At 42.6% G+C, this 21,268-nt stretch overlaps 1 protein-coding gene across 10 annotated transcripts in view; it reads left to right on the forward strand.

Annotated features, from left to right (window-relative positions):
• Positions 1–21,268, forward strand: part of LOC121285080 (probable E3 ubiquitin-protein ligase HERC1) — a 436,191-nt gene that overhangs the window by 355,850 nt on the left and 59,073 nt on the right. For all 10 annotated transcript variants that reach the window (XM_041201223.1, XM_041201218.1, XM_041201210.1 and 7 more), the window contains 4 exons: positions 9,851–9,989; positions 13,457–13,638; positions 14,107–14,262; positions 19,300–19,422. In XM_041201223.1, coding sequence (XP_041057157.1) covers positions 9,851–9,989; positions 13,457–13,638; positions 14,107–14,262; positions 19,300–19,422 — 600 coding nt within the window. The remainder of the gene's footprint in view (positions 1–9,850; positions 9,990–13,456; positions 13,639–14,106; positions 14,263–19,299; positions 19,423–21,268) is intronic.

The raw sequence follows: 21,268 nt of genomic DNA on the forward strand, positions 1-21,268 counted from the left end.
GTCCTCACAGCTGCTAGATTTGTGGTGGATTATGACGACATGCAGTGAGGTGACCCCACAGATCCTCACAGTGCATTTGTGAACGTTTGACTCCAGTCTGGCTTATGGCAGCAGGAATGCCCTCTGTGAGGATGCTCCTGTCATGGAGATGCAGTGGAGATCTTAATAGTCGCTCGATTGCAGGAGGATGATGATCACATGCAGTGAGGACACTCCATAAATCTTCACATAATCTCTGAGAATGTCTGACTTCTTTCTGGCCGAGGGCAGCTTGCTTGTGCTCCGTGATCAGGGTCATATCATAGAGAAGCAGCCAAGAAATTTTAGAAGCATCTGATGCTTTGTCTGCCTTCAACACCTGAGTCCTTCAGGAGCTGGAGCACAGCATCAGTGGTTACAGATGCTGAAGAGTTAGGGGCCAGCCCCTCCTTTAAAGGTGCTGAGAGTACATCAAAAGAATGAGAGAACTCTGTGGCGTCTGCCCACTACATTCTGGCAGCAATGACAAGCACCGCCGAGGTGCAGGCATCAGTACTTTTTCCAGGGAGTGTGTGGCCAGACCATCACTTTGGTCTGAAGGTTGCACAAAGCACAGGGAAGAGGCTCTGGACTGTGATGCCTGCCTTTATCTTATGCAGAAAATTTTTACATCTGAGTAACAAGAACACTACTCATCAGAACAAGGAGCCATAGGCAGGGAGACATTCTTGAGAGCTTATTGACAGTAGTGAAGAGTATGTACAAGTGATTAACACTTGTGCACAGGCTGTGCAGCTAATTCTCCTTAACTTTGCTAAATCTGCCCCTACTTCTTGGTGCTCCCCAGACATCCACAGTGGAGGTTGAGGTAGCCTGCTGACTGCAACACCCTGTCTCATAAAGTCATAGAGGTCTGCAGCACAGAAAAAGGCCCTTCGACCCATCGAGTCTGCGCCAGTCAAACAAGTACCTAACTATTCTAATCCCATTTTCTAGCACTCGGCCCATAGCCCTGTATGCCATGGCATCACAAGTGCACATCCAAACACTTAAACTGTTATGAGGGTATCTGCCTCTACCACCCTTTCAGGCAGTAAGTTCCAGATTTCCACCACCCTCTGGGTGAAAAAATTCTTCCTCACGTCTCCTCTAAACCTCTTGCCCCTTACCTTAAATCTATGCCCCCTGTTATTGATCTCTCCATCAAGGGGAAAAGTTCCTTCCTGTCTACCCTATCTATGACCCTCATAATTTTATACACCTCAATCTCCTCTGCTCCAGGGAAAATAACCCCAGTCTATCCAATCTCTCCTCATAACTAAAACTCTCCAGCCCAGGCAACATCTTGGTAAATCTCCTCTGCACTCTCTTTAGCCCAATCACATCCTTCCTATAATGCAGATTCCAGAACTGCATGCAATACTCTAATTGTGGCCTAACCAGTGTTTTATACAGTTCCGGCATAACTTGCCTGCTCTTATATTCTATGCCTCGGCTAATAAAGGCAAGTATCCCATATGCCACCTTAACCACCTGATCTACCTGTCCCATTACCTTAAGGGACCGGTGGACATGCACACCAAGGTCCCTTTGATCCTCGGTACTTCTTAGGGTCCTGCCATTCATTGTGTATTCCCATGCCTTGTTTGCCCTGCCCAAGTGCATCACCTCACACTTATCCAGATTAAATTCCATTTGCCACTGATCAGCCCATCTGACCAGCCCATCTATATCCTCCTGTAATCTAAGGCTATCCTCATTATTTACTACCCCACCAATTTTCGTGTCATCCGTGAACTTACTGATCAACCCTCCTACGTTCAAGTCTAAATCGTTTATATATACCACAAACAGCAAGAGACCCAACACCGATCCCTGGGGAACCCCACTGGACACAGGCATCCAGTCACAAAAATGCCCCTTGACCATCACCCTCTGTTTCCTGCCACTCAGCCAATTCTTGATCCAATTTGCCAAATTGCCTTGGATCCCATGGGCTCCTACCTTTGTTTTCAGCGGGACCTTATCAAAAACCTTGCTGAAGTCTAAGTAGACTACATCAAATGCATTGCCCTCATCTACACATCTGATCACCTTTTCGAAAAATTAAATCAAATTGGTCAGACATGACTTCCCCTTAACAAAACCACACTGACTGTCCTTGATTAATCCCCACCTCTCCAAGCGTAGATTAGTTCTGTCCCTCAGAATTGCTTCCAATAGTTTCCCCACCACTGAGGTTAGACTGACTGGCCTGTAGTTCCCTGGTTTATCCCTTACTCCCTTCTTGAATAATGGTACCAATTAGCTGTCCTCCAGCCCTCTGGCAACTCTCCTGTGGCCAGAGAGGTATTGAAAATTATTGCCAGTGCCCCTGCTATCTCCTCCCTTGCCTCACTCAACAGCCTAGGATACATTTCAACTGGGCCTGGAGATTTATCCACTTTTAAGCCTGCCAGACCACTTAGAACCTCCTCCCTTTCTATGCTAATTTCTTTAATTATATCACTGTCCTTCTGCCTGATTTCCATACCCATGTCGTCCCTCTCACATGTGAACACCGACATAAAGTATTCTGTCTGTGATGACTTTGGCGGGTGTCCTTTGGCTGGTCGAGACTTGGAGGGTCCCAGACTGCTTTTGGGGTCCTGATGTGTGGCAGTGGCACCTCCTCGGCCTATGGAACTGGAGCTTTTGAGGTCACAGGAAGAGGGGATTTGAATGGGCCGGTCAATCCCGGAGTCACCTGCTTGGATGGGCCTGGAGTGTGCACCTGCTGATCCTCCTCCCTATGGGTGCCCATGGGCCCCTGGCTGACTCCTTGAGGGGAAGGGGTAGCTGGAGTGAGACCGAGCTGCCCTGCGCTCTTCTCGTGTACATACTGTGGTAGACCAACTACCGTCAGCGATGGAGTTAAGCCCATGCAGCAATGCAGGAGCAACGTCCTGGACCAAGGTCTCCGTGGCGGCAGCCATCCTACCAGTGTTGACCTCAGTGCGTTGCAATGCTGTCGCTATCACCTCAGCCTGAAGACAGACAGACTCCTCCATCGTGCCTTGCAATCTGAGGAGTGCAGCGGACATCCCTTCCTGACGTTCCCAAGCTTGCCTTTGCAGCTCCAGCAGCTGTCAAATGACCGAGTCCAGAGGCTTATCATCTGACTCGGACTCAGCAAATTTCTGGCCTCCTTCAGCCCTCCGAGTGCCAGGAACCAGGGAAGTCCCTGCTGCCGCATGCTGTGGATCAGACAGTGTGATGTGTTCACCAGATTGTGATGTTGGGGCTACTCTAAAGCTAGGTCCCAATGAGGTGTGAGTTGAGAGTGATGAAAAGTGTGACTTACCCTGGCGGAATGAAGGAGACCATTCATCCTCTTGCGGCTCAGGATGATGTCCTCTTCTGAAGGTCGTTGGTGCAGACCACCACTGCCACCAACTCCCAAGCCGGATTGGTCACGTTGCTGCCCATCCTGTGGCCAGAGAGGGGGTACAGGACATCCTGGCGGGCCTCCGTGGCATCCAGCAGTCACTCGAGGGACTCATCACTAAACCGGGGAGCTGTGGTCTTTTTTCCTTTCCTGGCTATGTCTCCCAAGCAGCGATGGTGAGCTGGTAGCAATGAGCGGTGTGCTGGCGGCTGCCTTTTAAACATGGCAGCTGGCATGATGCAACGGCAGGGTGATGGCAGGAGGGCGAATGTGAGCCTGCCCGCCACAGAAACGGTGTGTTTCCTGGGAATGCATAAATAATGAGGCAGGTTTGGGACGATATGGTGTGAAAACCAGCCATGCAGCTGGTGGGTAGATTGTCATTTTACCCACCTGCAACTGCACTTGGTGCAAATCTGGGAAAATTCTGGCCCGGTCTCCGTCTTCTCATCCCTTACCAATTATTATTTCACATCCAATCATCCGCTGTCTATGTTTCAAATCCCATAAGAGCCCAAAATTTATGTTATGACTAGGATGGGAGAAGTGCACAAATTATCAAGTCCCATTACTCCGCAGGCCATACTATTAATTTAACTGTTTAATTCTCTCACCGAATTGGCCAACTGTGTATCTCGACCTCTGGCAATTGTGTATCTCTACCTCTGGTGTCCAGAAGAAAAGAAACTCTGACCAGGCTTCTTTCAAAAACTCAGAATGATTAACTTATTTTTAAAACAAAACTTCTTTTAACAAGTTGCAAGTAGTGTTTAACACACAGTTGTAATTGGGAAGAATAACTATCTATCTCTTCCTAAAAAATTCCCCCAGCACACACATTCACACTCACACACACACACACACATACACACAGACAAACAAAGGACAAACGGATAGAGTATCTCTGCAGAGATGGGCTTTGGAGGATGGGCGTTATGAAATAAAAGATAAATTCCACAGGGTCTCGCCGCTGTCGACCTGGAATTCTCACATGTGAAGACGAGCCGCTGGTCCCGGTGGATGCCTGGAAGTTCTCACCCCTGGTCTCAGCTTTGCAGGTCCAAATGCAGGCTAGTTACACTCAGATGAGGGCTCTCTGGCTAAAGGTTGATAGCCACACACAATTTTAGGCAAGGTAGAGAGAGAAGAGCCAGTCAAAGGAGCCTTCCTTTCTCAGCTTGTTCTCCAGCAAGACTGCCTTCAAAACAAGCAGGGTCACAACTTAAGTTTTGTTTTCCCCTCTGTCCCATGTGATTTCTTTTTTGTCTCCCAGTTTTTTATTAATTAAAGCGCTTTGCAGTTCAATGCAAACAAACAACTCCTTCTCAAGAACCATATGGGTCAGACGATTTCTCAGAAGAGACCTGCTTGTTAATGGTTCCAAGGTAAACTTATGACCTTTTATATAAAAAAAAACCCACATGTCCAGTTCCACATATTCAGATCATGCCAAATCCTTCCATTTTGTAAAAGAAAACTTCAGTCTTGAGAGAAATGATTCTAATAGGACATTTTTCCCAGGGTCTGGAATTTGGCTCAGTCTTCAGGACTGCCATCATGGGTTAAAAGGAATATTTGAGAGGCCATTGTCTTAGTAGATGTTCCATCTCCACTGGCAAGCCTGGTTTATCAAATACACAAGACCTTTGATATGGCTTCCATTGAAGTGGGGCTGTACAGTCCACAGGGGGTCATTAGTGGCACCTCAGAGATAACAAACTGTGAGTTTTAATAAAACTGACAAATGGCTTCTTTTGTTCAGTGGTCACAGTTTCAAAATCTTTGTTTTTAAAAATTTTTAGAAATAACAATGAGCATATCTATGTATGTTTCATAAAAATATACAGTGTGAGGTCTTAGTCCCTCGGAGCCTTAAGCGGCTATTTGAAAACGTTGGGCAGATTTCATCTTCTTCCCGATCTAAGACCTGAGCACGGCAGTCTAATGTCAGGAAACCAGCTTGCTGACATGGAAAGGTGCAGATTTTAGCAGCTGCCTTCCCCCGAATCACCACCTGCAGCAGTTGAAAATCCGGCCCTACGATATTGAATTGGAATTGGCTTATGAGCATTTTAGCTAAATCACAGATTTGTTTGCACAAAGCTTAGAAAATTCTGGAAATCTGCATTTATATGTAAGAAATATGCTTTTTCTTATGTTATTTAATTTTAGAATTAGCATCAATTCTTCAGATTTGTTCCTTGTTTCCCTCCAGTGGAACTACTGTTCAAACAAATTGTTTTCTTCTTCATCTCACTTTGCCACAGCTCAATATTCCAGGCAAAATGTAGCATTCAGTTTGCCCAATAACAGTACTGCCAAAAATCTTTCTTGTTCATATTAATGAATGTACCTTCAATTTAAAATGATAAGAAGTGCCAAGATAACCATTCACAGACAAATATTTGAGCTGAGAATGGGCAGGAGTTCTTAGAATACAACGAGGACTGTCTTCCTTATCCTGTATTTTCTGCTCCTCCATCACCTTTCCCTTCCCTACCTCTGTAATCTTCTCCAGCCCTATAACTCCCCAAGATCTGTGCTCCTCCAATTCTGACTTCTTCAGCATCTTTGACTTTAATCACTCTACCACTGGTGATTATACCTTCAGCTGCCAAGGCCCTAAGCTCTGGAATTTCCTTCCTAAACCTGTCTGCCTCTTTTCCTTTAAGCTGCTTCTATAAACCTACCTTTATGACTATATGTCCTTGTATCTCCCAATGTGACTTGATGTCAAATTTTGTTTGTTGACATTTCTGTGAAGCACCTTAGTTTATTTTACTACATTAAAGATGTTATATAAATGCAAGTTGTTGTTGTCTGGCAAGTAAGGAAAAACGGCAAGTGAAACAATGGACATTAGAAAGAGGCATGTAACCACAATCTGACTACAATACAGGTTAGATACATTCCCAGTACAATCTAAGGGGAGTCTCAAAAGACTGGGCTTTCAGGTTTAAATAGGCATAGTATAACTACAAGTGAGCTAATAAAGAGAGTTAAGAAAAATATACTAAGGGGAGCATAATACGAATTACATTACCGAGCACCTGGACAAGCCATAGACTAATCATACACAATTAGCATAGCTGTGCAAAGTACACAAAGCTTAACCAACTTAATTGATTTGTTTCAGGCAGCCTAAAAGTAAAGGAATATGATACTAGAATTAGAGAATCATGCATGGATAATGAGGTAGCTAGGGGACAGGCTGCAGTGATGTATTAGTAGTGGGTACCTAATGTATCTGAACTGCAACCTTTTTCATTGTCCAATGATTTGAATGTTTGGGTAGAAGGAATGACATTGACATTTGCTGATGCCAAATTATGAGGAAGGATACCAAGGGACATAGGTTAACAGAGTGAAACCTAGAACAAGGAAAGGAAGTATATTCTAAATGATAAGGTTCTGGACAGAGGCATAGTGGAGAAGTAGAGATCTAGGACTACATATACTTACATCTTGTAGAAAAGCAGGAGCGCAATGAGCAAATGAGATTCTGAGATTTATGCATGGGACATTGAATATAAAATCAAGAAAGTGATATTGAACTTGTGCAAGACATTGCTGGACCACATTTAATATATTTCATGAAGTTCTTCACCTGTAAAGGAAATCAGAGCCATGGATGGTTCATTAAAATGATAGCATTAATGGAAGTATAAAGAAATGCTCAACAAACTAGGGATTTTTCCCCTTGGAACAGAAAGGAGAGAGGACCTAATGGCAGCTTTCAAAATAAGGTAGAGTGGTGAAAGGCTAAGTAGTGAATCAATAGCAAAGGCAGATAGGCTTCTGCCTGTGATGAGTTGTCAGGCAACCAGACTCTAGCTCAGACTGCCCCAACGACTTCCAGCTCCCAGCTGTTCAATCACTTCATCCGAGACTGCATCTCGTGGTATTTGCCAGGCTGCACTGCAGATTCTATAACAACTGCTCACCTCCCAGCCACTTAATTACTTCATCTGATACTGTGTTCCACAGTATTTTCCAGACTACACTATGGAGTCTGTATTCAGGCATAGTTCCAGCTCTCTATCTGCTCTCAGCAGAACAGCACTGTTCTTGGGATTTTCTTTGCCCCGACTGCCAGCTTCATGGAGCAGACAGCTGCACTTCAGCTGCCCTGAGCTGACAATTGCTCTTCTCAAGCTTTTCTGAGCCCCAATTCCCAGCTACACTGAGCAAGTACTGCTGCAGGGCTTTCCTGAGCCCCAACTCCCAGGTCCTGTGGTTGGGTTTTCATGCTGCACGTCCCAGTCCATATGGGCAACCTTTTGCGTCATAGACCGCACAGACACACTACTGACCCATCCCAACATCCATCAACCAGGACGCAGCTTCCTCCCCGAAAACACATATACCAGATTTAAAAGAGATGGATTCCCTCACAGTGACAGAATAAAAAGTCGTGGTAACTTGTAATATGTATATTCAGCCTATATGTAAACCTAATTACATGTATTTGTTTTGTCTTTTGTCATTTATTGAATGAATAGAGTTATTTAAAAAATGTATTTTTTCTTTGCTATTATTACAAGTTATTTTTGCAGAAAAACTGAGAGGTGCCAAGCCATGGATTGAGGCTAGGAGAGGTGACTGAAAGTTGGGTTCTCAGAAGATTCTTAAAGGAAGACAGAACGGTAGATGTGCCAAAAGCATTAGGAGGGGAATTCAAGAGAATAGGGTCAAGGCAATTAAAAGTTGCCCCAGAGATAGAAAGAAGGGGGTGTTGCAGAGGAAACAGAGTCCAGAGTGAATGGTGGAGAGTAGATGCAAGGTCATAGATATGTGATCTGATGAGATGTTGTAAATGAGATTTGTAAATTTGGACATTGATGAATAAAGGTCATCAACCTGAAACATTATTTCTGTTTCTCTTTCCACTGTTGCTGCCTGACCTTCTGTGTATTTCCAGCATTTTCTGGTTTTATTTCAGTGATTTTTAAATTGCATATATTCGGAATGGAATTCAGGGTAGGTTGGTGTGGATAAGAGTGGTAGACGAGCAAGACTTAGTGCAGGCCCAGGGTATGGGCATTTGGGCAAGCTAAAATTTACAGCTAATGGAAAATGATCAATGAGAGTGAATAATCGAGTCTGGTGAGGACAAAAGAGTGAATGATAGCCTCAGCGCTTTGTTTCAGTTGGGTTAGAAGTGAGATGAACTCTGCAGTTTGCAAGAAACTTGTAATTTTGAGATATCCCCTGGGCAAAGTGAAACTATGATAATTCCAAAACGGAGCGTAATTGGATTTTCTGGTTGTGAGGTCATTCCTGAGAAGTAGCCTGGTGACTTGAGGTTGCTATGAAAACGAAAGCTAGGTAACCAAAAAAGGCAAGGAGAAGCTAATTGGAGGTGTAAGTTTTCAGCCCACTGTGATGCAGAAGAACACACAGTTCAGGCGAAGCAAAAGCAAAGCTCTCCACGGAAAAGGTCACTCTTTCTATTTGGCGGAAGACAGGACCTCTAGAGCAATGAAAAGACACACATCAAAATGTTGTCATTGGACATGTCGGCTCCAGTAAATCTACAACCGCTTGCCATCTCATTTACAAATGTGGTGGAATTGATAAGAGAACCGTTGAGAAATTTGAAAAGGAACCAGATGAGTTGGTTAAAGGATCCTTCAAATATGCCTGGGTCTTGGATAAGCTGAAGGCTGAACGTGAACGTGGCATTACCATAGATATCTCTCTCTGGAAATTTGAAACTTTAAAGTACTACATCACCATCATTGATGCCTCTGGACGTAGGGACTTTATCAAGAAATTTGGAGCTCTTGGTGAAGCAATATGTGAGCTAGCAACAAGGGACTGAAACCTAAAGCTGTGAGAGTATCTCAGGCATGCTAAAGAGCTGGGTTTTTAACCAGAGGTGACCAAACCGGAGTGTTGGTTGTTCGAAAAGAAAGTTTGGAAAGCTATGCCATCAAGACTGTCATGATCTGAGAGAGAGGGTTCATAGAAGTGCACCTTATTGATGTTAATTGTTGCTGGGCAACTTGGATGGAATAAAGCTGTCATTGGAAGCAACCTGAGGGCCAAATCCATTGAGTGGTACCTACAGAAGGTAGAGTTTAAAGAAATTAGAGGCAGCTCATTGTGCTACACATGTGCTGGAAGTGATGCAGAGTCATTTGTAAGAATTTTTTGTTGTTTAGACTATTTAGAGTTGAATTAATTATTTCTATGGGGAAGCAATGGCAGTTGTTTATTTGAAGGAATTTAGAATTCATCCAAGATTTGGCTCAACAGACCTTTGCTATCCTGTTTAATATATTGACGTCAGATAGACAGTTTTATTGCAATTGATTCACTTCTTTGTCACAGCGACAGAAAACTAGGTCATAAATTTAGATATCTACCATTTTTAAACATAACTCTAATGAATTGTACAATAAAATAATTGTATCAATATTGACTTCTTGTTGTGACTAGGTGGTTTGCGGGCAGAACTGTACCTTCCTCGTTCAGGCAAATGGGACAGTTGTGGCTTTTGGGGAAGGTAGCTATGGACGCTTGGGTCAAGGAAACTCTGATGATCTCCACACTCCTACCATCATTACAACATTGCAGGGTAGGTTCATGCAGAGTTGTAACCCCATATATTCTGTTCACATTTTATTTCATGCTCCATTAACTTCCATGCAGAATATAACTAAATACTGAGAACTGTTTTAAACGAAACTTAGGCTTTCTGTAAAGGCCTGAAATGCATTACATTCAAAACAACTATGAAGATGTAGAGATTAATATTTAGTTCACTGGAATGTAACCTAAACCCTACACTGTGCTATTTTGGGAGCTGTGTTTAATGTTTAATTTAGTAAGGTCTTTGTTGTATCATCAGTAATCATGTGTGTTATTTATAGCAATGTTCTTATTCAACATCTTTATACCAGTGAAACAAACACGCTGCCTATGATAGTCATGTTTGCTAAAGATTAGTCATGTCTGACATCAATATTCAGTTATTGGATGTGTTATGGCACAGCCATAAATGCTGAGTCGTTCAAATCCCAAAGGGAAACTTGAAACAACTGCCACAACTTGTTTTGCAATTTCCATAAATTTCGAGATGCATACCTTGAATTCGATAGTAATAAGACCACCAAGACTTATAGGTATTTACAAAACAAAATTAAATATTTATTAATAAGAGAAATGACTTTTAAGTACATATATAAATCTACGAATTACTATTATGATAACTTCTAAATCTCCTAATCAATCTAACTCCCAGTTATACTTTTGTTAAGACATGTAGATTTTAAAAGACCCAGGCAAAGAAACATAATACCATGAACAAGGTGAATTCAAAGTGAGTTTTCATAACTTCAGTTCTTTGAAAACAGCAGCTTGAGGCATAGATGCTGAAGGCTTTTCATACTTGTAAGATCTTAAAATGCCTTCCCTTACTCACTGCTTTCGCTCCTTTATACATATTTTCCTCTTTGAATGCAGATTCCCATTGTTTCACTATGTCTTTGGACGTTACCTTCCTGATAATAAAAATCTCTCATAGCACTAGGTTTTACCAGTCATCTTTGGGAAAAATAAACACTCTGTTTCTAAACTTCACCTGGCTAGGTGACACATTTCACTCCTCCTTTGAAAACAATCTAGTCTGGTTAATTTAAAAATGCAAATGTCATTTTACCTTACATTCTAAACTTGCCCCACATTTACCATGTTTACACCAAAGCCTTCTAACCAGCTGCCTTTAATCCAATTAAGTCACATACACACACACACACCCGCGCACACAGATGGACACATTCTACTATTACTCTATTTTACAATAAATTCCAATAACATTATGAGAATTATTATATCTTCCTGATGGATGTTATGTATATTTACAGATGAGGAAACTTTTCAGTTTATTTCAAAAAAAAATAGGAACGTCAGAAGCTAACTGTAAAACATAGTAATTATCAAATGCTTTCTGCAGTCAGGGTTACAAAAAAAATTGTCACTACTTAAGGGTTGTGTGTGAAAGTGACACACGATGAAGAGATTGTTTCACGCTTGGAAATGCAGAGCTGACCAGTGAGAGAACATCATTTATGAAACCAGAAAATCAGCTGTTTCCTGCCAGTTTCTTCTGACTTTGACAATCTGGCCGACCCAGAGAGGGTAGGAGCATGGGATTTACAAGCAGTTACTAATCAAGGGTAAATGCCCCTCAGTAACATCAACTTGCTTATATAGACCTCAGGATTTGCATATTTACAGCATTACCTTTTTCTTGAAAGCATTTAATTTAATGCAATTTAACTATTTTAAACTTTGATTTTAACAACAGTGCTGTTAAGATCAACAGTACCTCACATTCTCAGCCTTGCCAGGTTCTTCGTCCACCATGTTTGATTCGCTTACAAATGTGTGTGTCTATTGTTTGTGTAGGTGTTTGATTGGCAGTTCTTTTAATGGACCTATATTTGAATTTCCTTTCACTTGATCAAATTTTTGATATTCTTAGCTTACCATGTGCAATGCCATCTTTACAAGGGATGTGGGCATCAATGGCTAGGCCAGCATTTACTGCACATCCCTAGTTCCCCTTGAGAAGGTGTTGGTGAGCCGCCCTCTTGAATGCTGCAGTCCATGTGGTGAAGGTACATCTATAATGTTGTTAGATAAGGAGTTCCAGGATTTTGATCCAGCTGCAGTGAAGGAATGGTGATTTGGTTCCAAGTCAGGATGGTGTGTGGCTTGGAAGGGAACCTGCAGTAGGTGCTGGTGTTCCCATGTATCTGCTGCCCTTGTCCTTCTAGATGGAAGAGATTGGGGGTTTGGAAGGTGCTGTCAAAGAATCCTTGGTGAGTTGCTGCGGTAGATGGTACACACAAGGTAGATGCCTTTTCTAATCCAAACATATCTACTTTTTAATGAGCCATTCAAACCAGGTTTTCTTGAGTCAAAGAAAAGAGTAAGTTTATTAGTTACTGAACTCGAGAAAAAATAGTCAAAAGACACAATGACACACGCACACACAGAGATCTTACAAGTAAGAAAAGTTTGAGTTAAAATAAAAGTTAAAAGAATGTACAATTAAATTCTTTGCTTGACCTTGAGGCATAGATTGTTGAACATTGCAGCAGTTTGAAGGTAGCTGGTTTCCTTTAAAATCCAGGAGTTAAAATTGAAGTTCAGGTAACTACATTTTGCTGGAGACAATATTAGTTTGAGAGAGAGAGAGAGTGAGAGAGATTACTGCTTCTTTCAGCAGTTTTTCCAGATTACTTCAATGACTTCTCTCCCTCTGGTTTGGAAAAAACTGTTCTTAAACCTCCTGTCTGTATATTCCATAAAAGGAATTAGATTAACATGTCTTGCCATCATTGTTGTAGAAAACGTGATCACATTTTTGATCTTTCATCTCAGAAACCTTTGACACATTTCAAGATAGCAGAAACCAACAGGAGATGGTGTTATTTTGTCCTCCACAAGGGGTTTTGAGTGTCTGTTGGGTGATTCTGGCTGGTTAGCAGTTCCCATTGTCTTGATAGAATTACCGTTGATTAAAGTCTAGCACTTTGCATTTTAATGCCTTCTTTTCAAGAGGTCCTTTTTGAAGTGGCTCTTGATGCCCTTCCCGTGCCCCTCCCCCCAAGTGTGAAATTCCAGGCAACATGTCAGAGCAGGTCTACAGTGCAATCCATATGGTAACTTCCAGAAATGTGGTCAACTTACAATACCAGACATCAGGTGACTGGTGGTAGCCATCTTTGTCAGTGTCTTTTCTTATTTTATTAAAGTAGACCCTCTTTAAACAGTTCAATATGTTTTTGGTTAGCTGGTGAAGTCATAGGTAGATCTCAGTCACAATTTCCCATCATCATGACAATATTATGTTTCTAAGTGGTTTTGAACATTATAATGCTTTTACTTTATTAATTCAGTATACAAAAAAATTACTCTGTGGCATAAAGCGTTTATGGATGTATATGTTATCCTTTTAGAGTAGTTGTATCTTACATTTCCTCATTGTCCATCTTGGATCCAGCAATACCCCTCATCATTCTGTTCCTTCCCCAGGTTATGTTGTGACCCGATTAGCCACTTCATGTGGATCAGATGGTCATTCTATGGCTCTAACTGAGAGCGGGGAAGTTTTTAGCTGGGGAGATGGTGATTATGGAAAACTTGGGCATGGAAACAGTGAAAGACAGCGCAGACCTAGACAAATCGAGGCACTACAGGGAGAGGATGTTGTGCAGGTATACTCTCATTATTTCACTCAATTAAAAAAAGGAAGTAACATTATTTTTGATAAGGTGTTTTTATATTTTTCCTCTTCTTCCAGGTACTTCCATCAGTTACCATCTGTGGCTGAGAGGGTAGGTGTGGACCTACTTTTAATGCCAGGATTGTACAAGAGTGGCCTGGAATAACTTCCCTTGAGTTTCTCTTTCCACCTCCCAACCTCCCCCCACTTCACCCCACCTCCATGAAGTGGGAATAACTGACCCACGACAGCAATGCTGAGATAACATAGCTCATGTTATGAGGAATTGCAAAATATGTTTAATCCTACATGTAACAATGCGTAACATTCCAGCCCCACTATCTATCAATCTAATTAAACATTTGCAACCTTTGAAATAGAACAGTGTTTCAAGAAATACTTCCAGTTATGTTTTTCCCAAAAAGAAATAACTGAATGATCTTTCCTTCTGTTTGGACAGCTCTCCTGTGGATTTAAACATTCGGCTGTGGTAACAGTTGATGGAAAACTCTTCACATTCGGGAGTGGAGATTATGGAAGGTTGGGTCTCAGGAGCACATCTAACAAAATGCTACCTGAAAAGGTTACTGCACTGGAGGATTATTCAATAGGACAGGTACTGATAACTGGAACTTGTTTGATCAAAAAAATTGAATATAAAACACAAATGAAAAGTATCACTTTGGTGCAAAAAGAAGTGCTTTGTTTTTAAACATTGTGATGGAACCTGTGATACAGAGATTGTCGATCACTATTTGTCAAGTAGAAAAATTTATCCTGCCTTCAGTCATGTGACCTATATTCAACTTACATGTTTTTGCAAGATGACTGGAATAGTTGATATTACATGCTCTGAGATTCATTCCTTAAATCTTCTCACCCTCCTTTCTTTTCAAGATCCTCCTTAAAACACACCTTAGCAAGGTTTTGATCAGCCCTGTAAATAGTTCCTTTTTTGGTTTAATGTTCACTTCTTTTCCTTAGACCTTTGCAGTGTCTTGGCATTTATTTTTATAATTTAAAGGAAAGTAAATGCATGTTCTAATGGTTGGAGTGGTAAAGAAAGGCTGAACTTGCATGATTCAGGTCCTTAATGTACTTAATTTACAAAATTTATACGTATTCAGTTTTATCCTTTTAATATCCACGCACCGTTTCCCTGTTACTCACTGAATTTGTTTGTCTATTTTTGTTGCTACATGCTTGCATATTTTTAGCCTGATTACTTAGCATATTTTTTTTCGATGTAAGCTACACTACAATTCAACCCTTGGGCCACAAATGTGTTTCTTGAATATAATACCATTATTATTTCAAGATTTCAACTCCTCTGGTGTTCATTAAATAGTGCCGTGGGATCTTTTGTCGAGCTGACTGGGCTCATGAAGCCTCCATTTCACATAATTTCTGGCAATGTAGCACTCCCTCAATTTCTGCACTGGAGTGCCAGCCTAGATTATTGTGCTCAAGTGTCTGGAGCACAGCTTGAACCCGGGGGCAGAATTTTCTCCCCGTTAGGGGGTTGTGCAGGGGTGGGCGCGCACGCAGCCGATCAGCGCCCCCGATCAGCTGGGCACCGCCATTTTATGTGGGTAGGCCAATTAAGGCCCGCCCAGCGTGATGCGTGCCGGGTATTGCCTGAGTCGGGGAATGCGCTGTTTTGTGCATGCGTGCGTAAGAGCGCAGAAATCTCCCTGAGGCACATTGATTAAAGGGAGAAAAAAATTTTAAGGATGTGTCCCCTCATGTGAAACTGAGCTGCAACATGTCCATTAATGTTAATAAAATTTTCCCAACACTTTAAAAAGGTCCGTGAAACCTCATTCCGCCCCTGGATGAGGTTCCATGAAAAATGCTAAGGCTGCCTGGGCTCTTTGCCTGCCTGCCAACATTAAGGTAGGACGGTCAGCTCAGGTCAGTGATTTAATTGATTGTTAAATGGCCTTAATAGGCCTTTGACAGTTCGGTGGGCGTGCAGCCAAGTCGGCTGCCCGCCTGCCGAACTGAAAATCTGAATGACGTGCGGTGGCATTGGATTGCACACCCAACATCTCCCTGCGCCCTTTTATGCCTTGGTAAGCGGGCCCCGTCCCTGCTCACCAAGCCGAAGATTCTACCCCAGGACTTTCTAACATGAAAGTGCTACTACAAGACAAAATAGACAGCAAGGCCAGAATCTTCGGGTCAGTATGCGGGGGCAGGCCCCACTCGCTAATGCAAGGTGACATCGATCGTGCGTTCCGATGACGCCATGTGCATTCAGATCTTCAGTTCGGCGGGCACACAGCGGAGTCAGCTGCATTCCCGCCGGACTGTCAAAGGCCTTTTAAAGCCATTTAAAAACTAATTAAAGTTATCACCTTAAAGTTGGTGGGCAGGCAAAGAGCCCAAGCAGCCTTTGCATTTATCATGAAACCTCATCCACGGGCGGGATGAGGTTTCATGAGGGCTTTATAGATTAAATAAATTTTTTTATTAAAGTTTATTGACATGTCCTCGCTCATGTGACACTGTCACATGAGGGAACATGTCTCAAAAAAAAATTTTTCTCTTTAGTTTGATTTTCTAAAATTTTAATAATCTCCCTGAGGCAGCTCTGTGCCTCAGGGAGATTTCTGCGCTCCTTTGCGCGAAAGAGCACAGGCCCTGACTCAGCCTCCTCCCCTTCCCACACAGGGAGCGCCCAGTGCTTCCGGGTGTGCGTCACACTGGGCGGGCCTTAATTGGCCCATCCACATAAAATGGCGGTGCGCAGCCAATTGCGGGCAGCCATCGGCTCTGCACCCACCCACTCCCACCCAACCACCCCCAATGGAGAGAAAATTTTCCCCCAAATAGTAACCATATAACCAGGTGCCATTCCATTTTCACAGCCTGGGGCTTAGCTAAAACAAGATTCATGGGCACCTTCCGCCCAATTGAACAGGTAGATGTTCCACTTAGGATGGTCCCTTTATTCGACAGCTGAATATCCCTTTCTCATAAACTCAAAACTCACTCCTTCTCCACCAATCCCCACCCCACTCCCCTCCACCAATACTTTTCAGTCCAATTTATGTAAATAGAAGTGAAAGAGCAATGGTTTATGGAGTGTGGGTTCTCTGTTATGACCACCAAATCATGCTATCACTTAACCAGATATTGCACATTAAAAGGTGTGCTCTGGATTATGGGGGTGTGTGGTCCACTTGGAATAATAGTTTTTTAAATTAATTTATGGGATGTGGGTGTAACTGGCTAGGCCAGCAATTATTGCCCATCCCTAATTGCCCTTGAGAAGATGGTGGTGAGCTGCCTTCTTGAACTGCTGCAGTCTATATGATGTAGGTACATCCACAGTGCTATTAGGGAGATAGTTCCAGGATTTTGACCCAGCAACAGTGGAGGAATGAAAGTGTAGTTCCAAGTCAGGATGGTGTGTGACTTGGAAGGGAACTTGCAGCTGGCAGTGTTCCAATGTATCTGCTGCCTTGTCCTTCTAGGTGGCAGAGGGCACTGGTTTGGAGGGGCTGTCAAAGGAGCCTTGGTGATTTTATGACCATTGTAAGGCATCAAAATCTTGAGCTGCACTTTCCCCACATTTGGACATTGAATGCAGGTGAACGAAGGAGGGGGCACTTGCTACTTATACCCAATCCCAGGCTTCTGTCAGCAGAAGTCACTGGTCAAGAATTTCATAAGAGTGGTGAGACTGTCACAAACTATACAATTTCTTTGTCTTTCTTTAAAACATCAGCCTTGGTCAGATCCCATCTGATTTATTGTATCCAGGAAGCCTCAACCTTATCCATAAGCGGGATGAGGTTTCATAAAGTTAATACAAATTAAATAAAAACTTAATTTTGAATTTAAAAACATATCCCATCTCATGTCAAACAGTCATGTGATTTGGGACATGTTTCATTTTTTTATTGCATTTATTCATTTTTTTATAAAGTGCTTCAATCTCCCTGAGGCAGCTCCGTGCCTCAGAGAAATTGAAATGCCCTTTCACGCGTGTGCGTGAACTGCGCACGAGGCCCGGCTCTCCCTTTTCCCACACAGGTAGCGCTCAGAGCTGCCGCTTGCAGTCCATGCAGGGCGAGCATTGATTGGCCCGCCCGCGTGAAATCTCAGCGCGGAGCTGATCGCGGGTGACGGTTGGCTCCCTGACTGCCCGCTCCCACCAAGCATGCACGAGGAAAAAGCTCTGGCCTCTATTCTATAATTATAAAGGCAGGTGTACAGGGTTAATAATCTAATTAAATGGTGGTTGGGTGGTTGACTGGCCTAGTTCTGTTCTTATGTTTCCTAGGATAATTACAGAACATAATTCATTCCCATATATTCAGTGCCAAATATTTAATTTTCACTAAGGTCATGTATGACTGAACACTTCGAGGGTTGTTGAAGAGCAAGAGAAACATTGTATAATGGTTTGATTGCTGGCTGCATTAATTATCCATTCATGAACTATTCCCGTATAAATGTTATGGAACAGGATTAGAGATTCCTCTCCCTCCCAGAACCATGATAGGGTCCCCCTTGTCCTCACATATCACCTCACCAGCCTCCGCATTCAAAGGATCATCCTCCGCCATTTCTGCCAACTCCAGCATGATGCCACCACCAAACACATCTTTCCTTCACCCCCCCCCGGTGGCATTCTGCAGGGATCATTCCCCCTGGGACACCCTGGTCCACTCCTCCATCACATCCTACACCTCAACCCCCCTTCCATGGCACCTTCCCATGCAACCGCAGAAGGTGCAACACCTGCCCTTTTACTTCCCCCCTCCTCACCATCCAAGGGCCCAAACACTCTTTTCAAGTGAAGGAGTGCTTCACTTGCAATTCCCTCAATTTCGTCTACTGCATTCACTGTTCCCAATGCAGTCTCCTCTACATTGGAGAGACCAAACACAGACTGGGTGACCGCTTTGCGGAACACCTGCAGTCTATCCGCAAGCATGACCCAGACCTCCCTGTTGCTTGCCATTTCAACACACCACCCTGCTCTCATGCCCACGTGTCCGTCCTTGGCCTGCTGCAATGTTCCAGTGAAGCTCAACGCAAACTGGAGGAACAGCACCTCATCTTCCGACTAGGCACTTTACAGTCTTCCGGACTTAATATTTACCTCAACGATTTCAGATCATGAACTCTCTCCTCCATCCCCACCCCCTTTCTGATCCCCTTTTTTCCAATAATTTATCATTTTTTTTACAAATATATTTTTTTTCTTTTCCCTCCTGTTTTTAAATTTATTTCGATTTATTGTTTTATCTCCACCTTTTAGCCCATTTCGATCCCTTCCCCCCACCCCATCCCCACTAGGGCCATCTGCCATTAGCTTGTCCTGCTGCTAGCCTTAATGTTCCCATTAGCACATCCTTTAGATAATATCACCACCATCAACACCCCTTTGTCCTTTTGTCTATGACATCTTTGGCAGTCTCTTCTTGGCCTCCACCTCTCACTGGCCCCCTATCGAGCTCTACCTGCCCCAAACCCCTCTACCAGCTTTCATCTCATTTCTATATGTCTTAGTTCTGATGAAGGGTCATACGGACTCAAAATGTCAACTGTATCCCTCTCCACAGATGCTGTCAGACATGCTGAGTTTTTCCAGGTATTTTTGTTGTTGTGTTAACAATTTCCTTTATTTCCTCAGGTGGCCTGTGGATTGAATCACACTCTTGTTGTCTCATCGGATGGAATGATAGTCTGGTCGTTCGGTGATGGAGACTATGGCAAACTGGGATTAGGAGCTTGTACTGTTAAATGCTGTCCCCAGGTGAGAATATAAGCCATATCTTAGTGACCACATAAAGGACATGTATACTACCTATTTCTTGTTTAAGTTTGTAGGACGAACACCAGCTTATGTATTCACAATAAACTATTTACAATATATTTAGTCGAATTTTGGAATATTTTTCATTTATTTATCTTTTCTTGGATATTTTTGTGTGATGTAGCATCCAATAGTAGTAATGAATTGATTGTTTCCTTTCCTCTGGCATAACTGTTACCACTGTTTGCAATATAAATCCAGTATTTAAAGCTTGCCTGGTAGTGTTTTAGAGTGGGGTTAGGGTTAGTTTTGGCATTGGTTTGTTGATTGTCTGTAAGCTGCGTCTCGATAGGAATTACACAACAGTCTGCAAGGTTGTAGTGTACATCCGGCTGTGATTTATTAATATAGCAAACAAAAAAAAAGCTCAAAATGGGGAATGAAAATTTGCATCAGTAGTTGGAAGCAAAGAGTTGTCCATATTTGCTCAAATTTCCCTTCCAAGTACTATACCTGTAGTGTACCATAATAATAAACTATTCACTTATTTTACCTCTGGTCATGAAAAACTGGTTGTGTGGATTATTTGGTAACTTTTATTGCTTGATTTGAATGAAGTCACCGTTCACAAATTGAATTGTAACTTAACACCGTTGCCTATGTGTCATGCTGAATACCGTGGTTCAGATCCTCTTTAAATTGTGTGTCATGCTTTAGGGGAGATGCTGGCATAATGGTGTTATCGCTGGACTAGAATTCCAGAGACAAGGGTACCTGGCTTCAAATCTGCAGATTGGCAGATGGTGAAATTTGAGTTCAATAAAAATCTGGAATTAAAAGGCCAATAATGACCATGAAACCATTGCCGTTTGTCATAAAAATCCATCTGGTTCTAATATCCTTTAGGGAAGGAAATCTGCCTTCCTTATCTGATCTGGCCTACATGTGACTCCAGACCCACAGCAATGTGGTTGACTCTTAAATGCCGTCTGAACAAGGGCAATTAGGGATGGGCAATAATTGCTGGCCTAGCCAGTGACGCCACATCCCATGGCCGAATAAAAAAAATGTATTGGGGATTTTAGGTTATCATGTCAGTTTTTAAAATCTTGTCTTTATGTTAGTCTCGAACATTTACAGAGCGTGGAAAACTGGGGAGTCTTGCTTAAATTGAGAACATAATTAGTTTTTAATTCTTACTGTGCTAGGAAATTTAATCTTCAATTATGACTGGTGTCAGTCATGGCAAAGTTGGTAGCACTCTTGCCTCTGAGTCAGAAGGTTATGTGTTCAAGAGGTTGAGCGCAGAAATCTAGGCTGACACTCCTCTACATTACCGAGAGAATGCTGTCTTCCGCATGAGAGAGGTTGCCCTCTCGGGTAGATATAAAACTCCCATATGTTAAAGAATAGCAGGGGAGTTATCCTGGCCAATATTTGTTTGAATATATGAACATACGAAATAGGAGCAGAGGTAGGCCATTCAGCACCTTGAGCCTGCTCCGCCATTTAATAAGATCATGGCTGATCTGTTTGTGTTTGAGTTCCACACTCTCATCTACCCCCGTTAACCTTTGATTGCCTTGCCTAACAAGAATCTATGTACCTCTTCCTTAAAAATATTCAATGACCCTCCTCCGCCACCTTCTGAGGCAGAGTTCCAAAGTCTCACAACCCTCTGAGAGAAAGAAATTCTCCTCATCTTTGTCCTATAAGGGCAACCCATAATTTTATAACAGTGCCCCCTAGTTCTGGACTCACCAACAAGAGGAAAAATCCTTTCCATGTCCACCTTGTCAAGACCATTCAGGATCTTATATACTTCAATCAAGTCACCTTTCACTCT

This window comes from Carcharodon carcharias, chromosome 1 (assembly GCF_017639515.1).
Source record: "Carcharodon carcharias isolate sCarCar2 chromosome 1, sCarCar2.pri, whole genome shotgun sequence".
NCBI lineage: Eukaryota > Metazoa > Chordata > Chondrichthyes > Lamniformes > Lamnidae > Carcharodon > Carcharodon carcharias.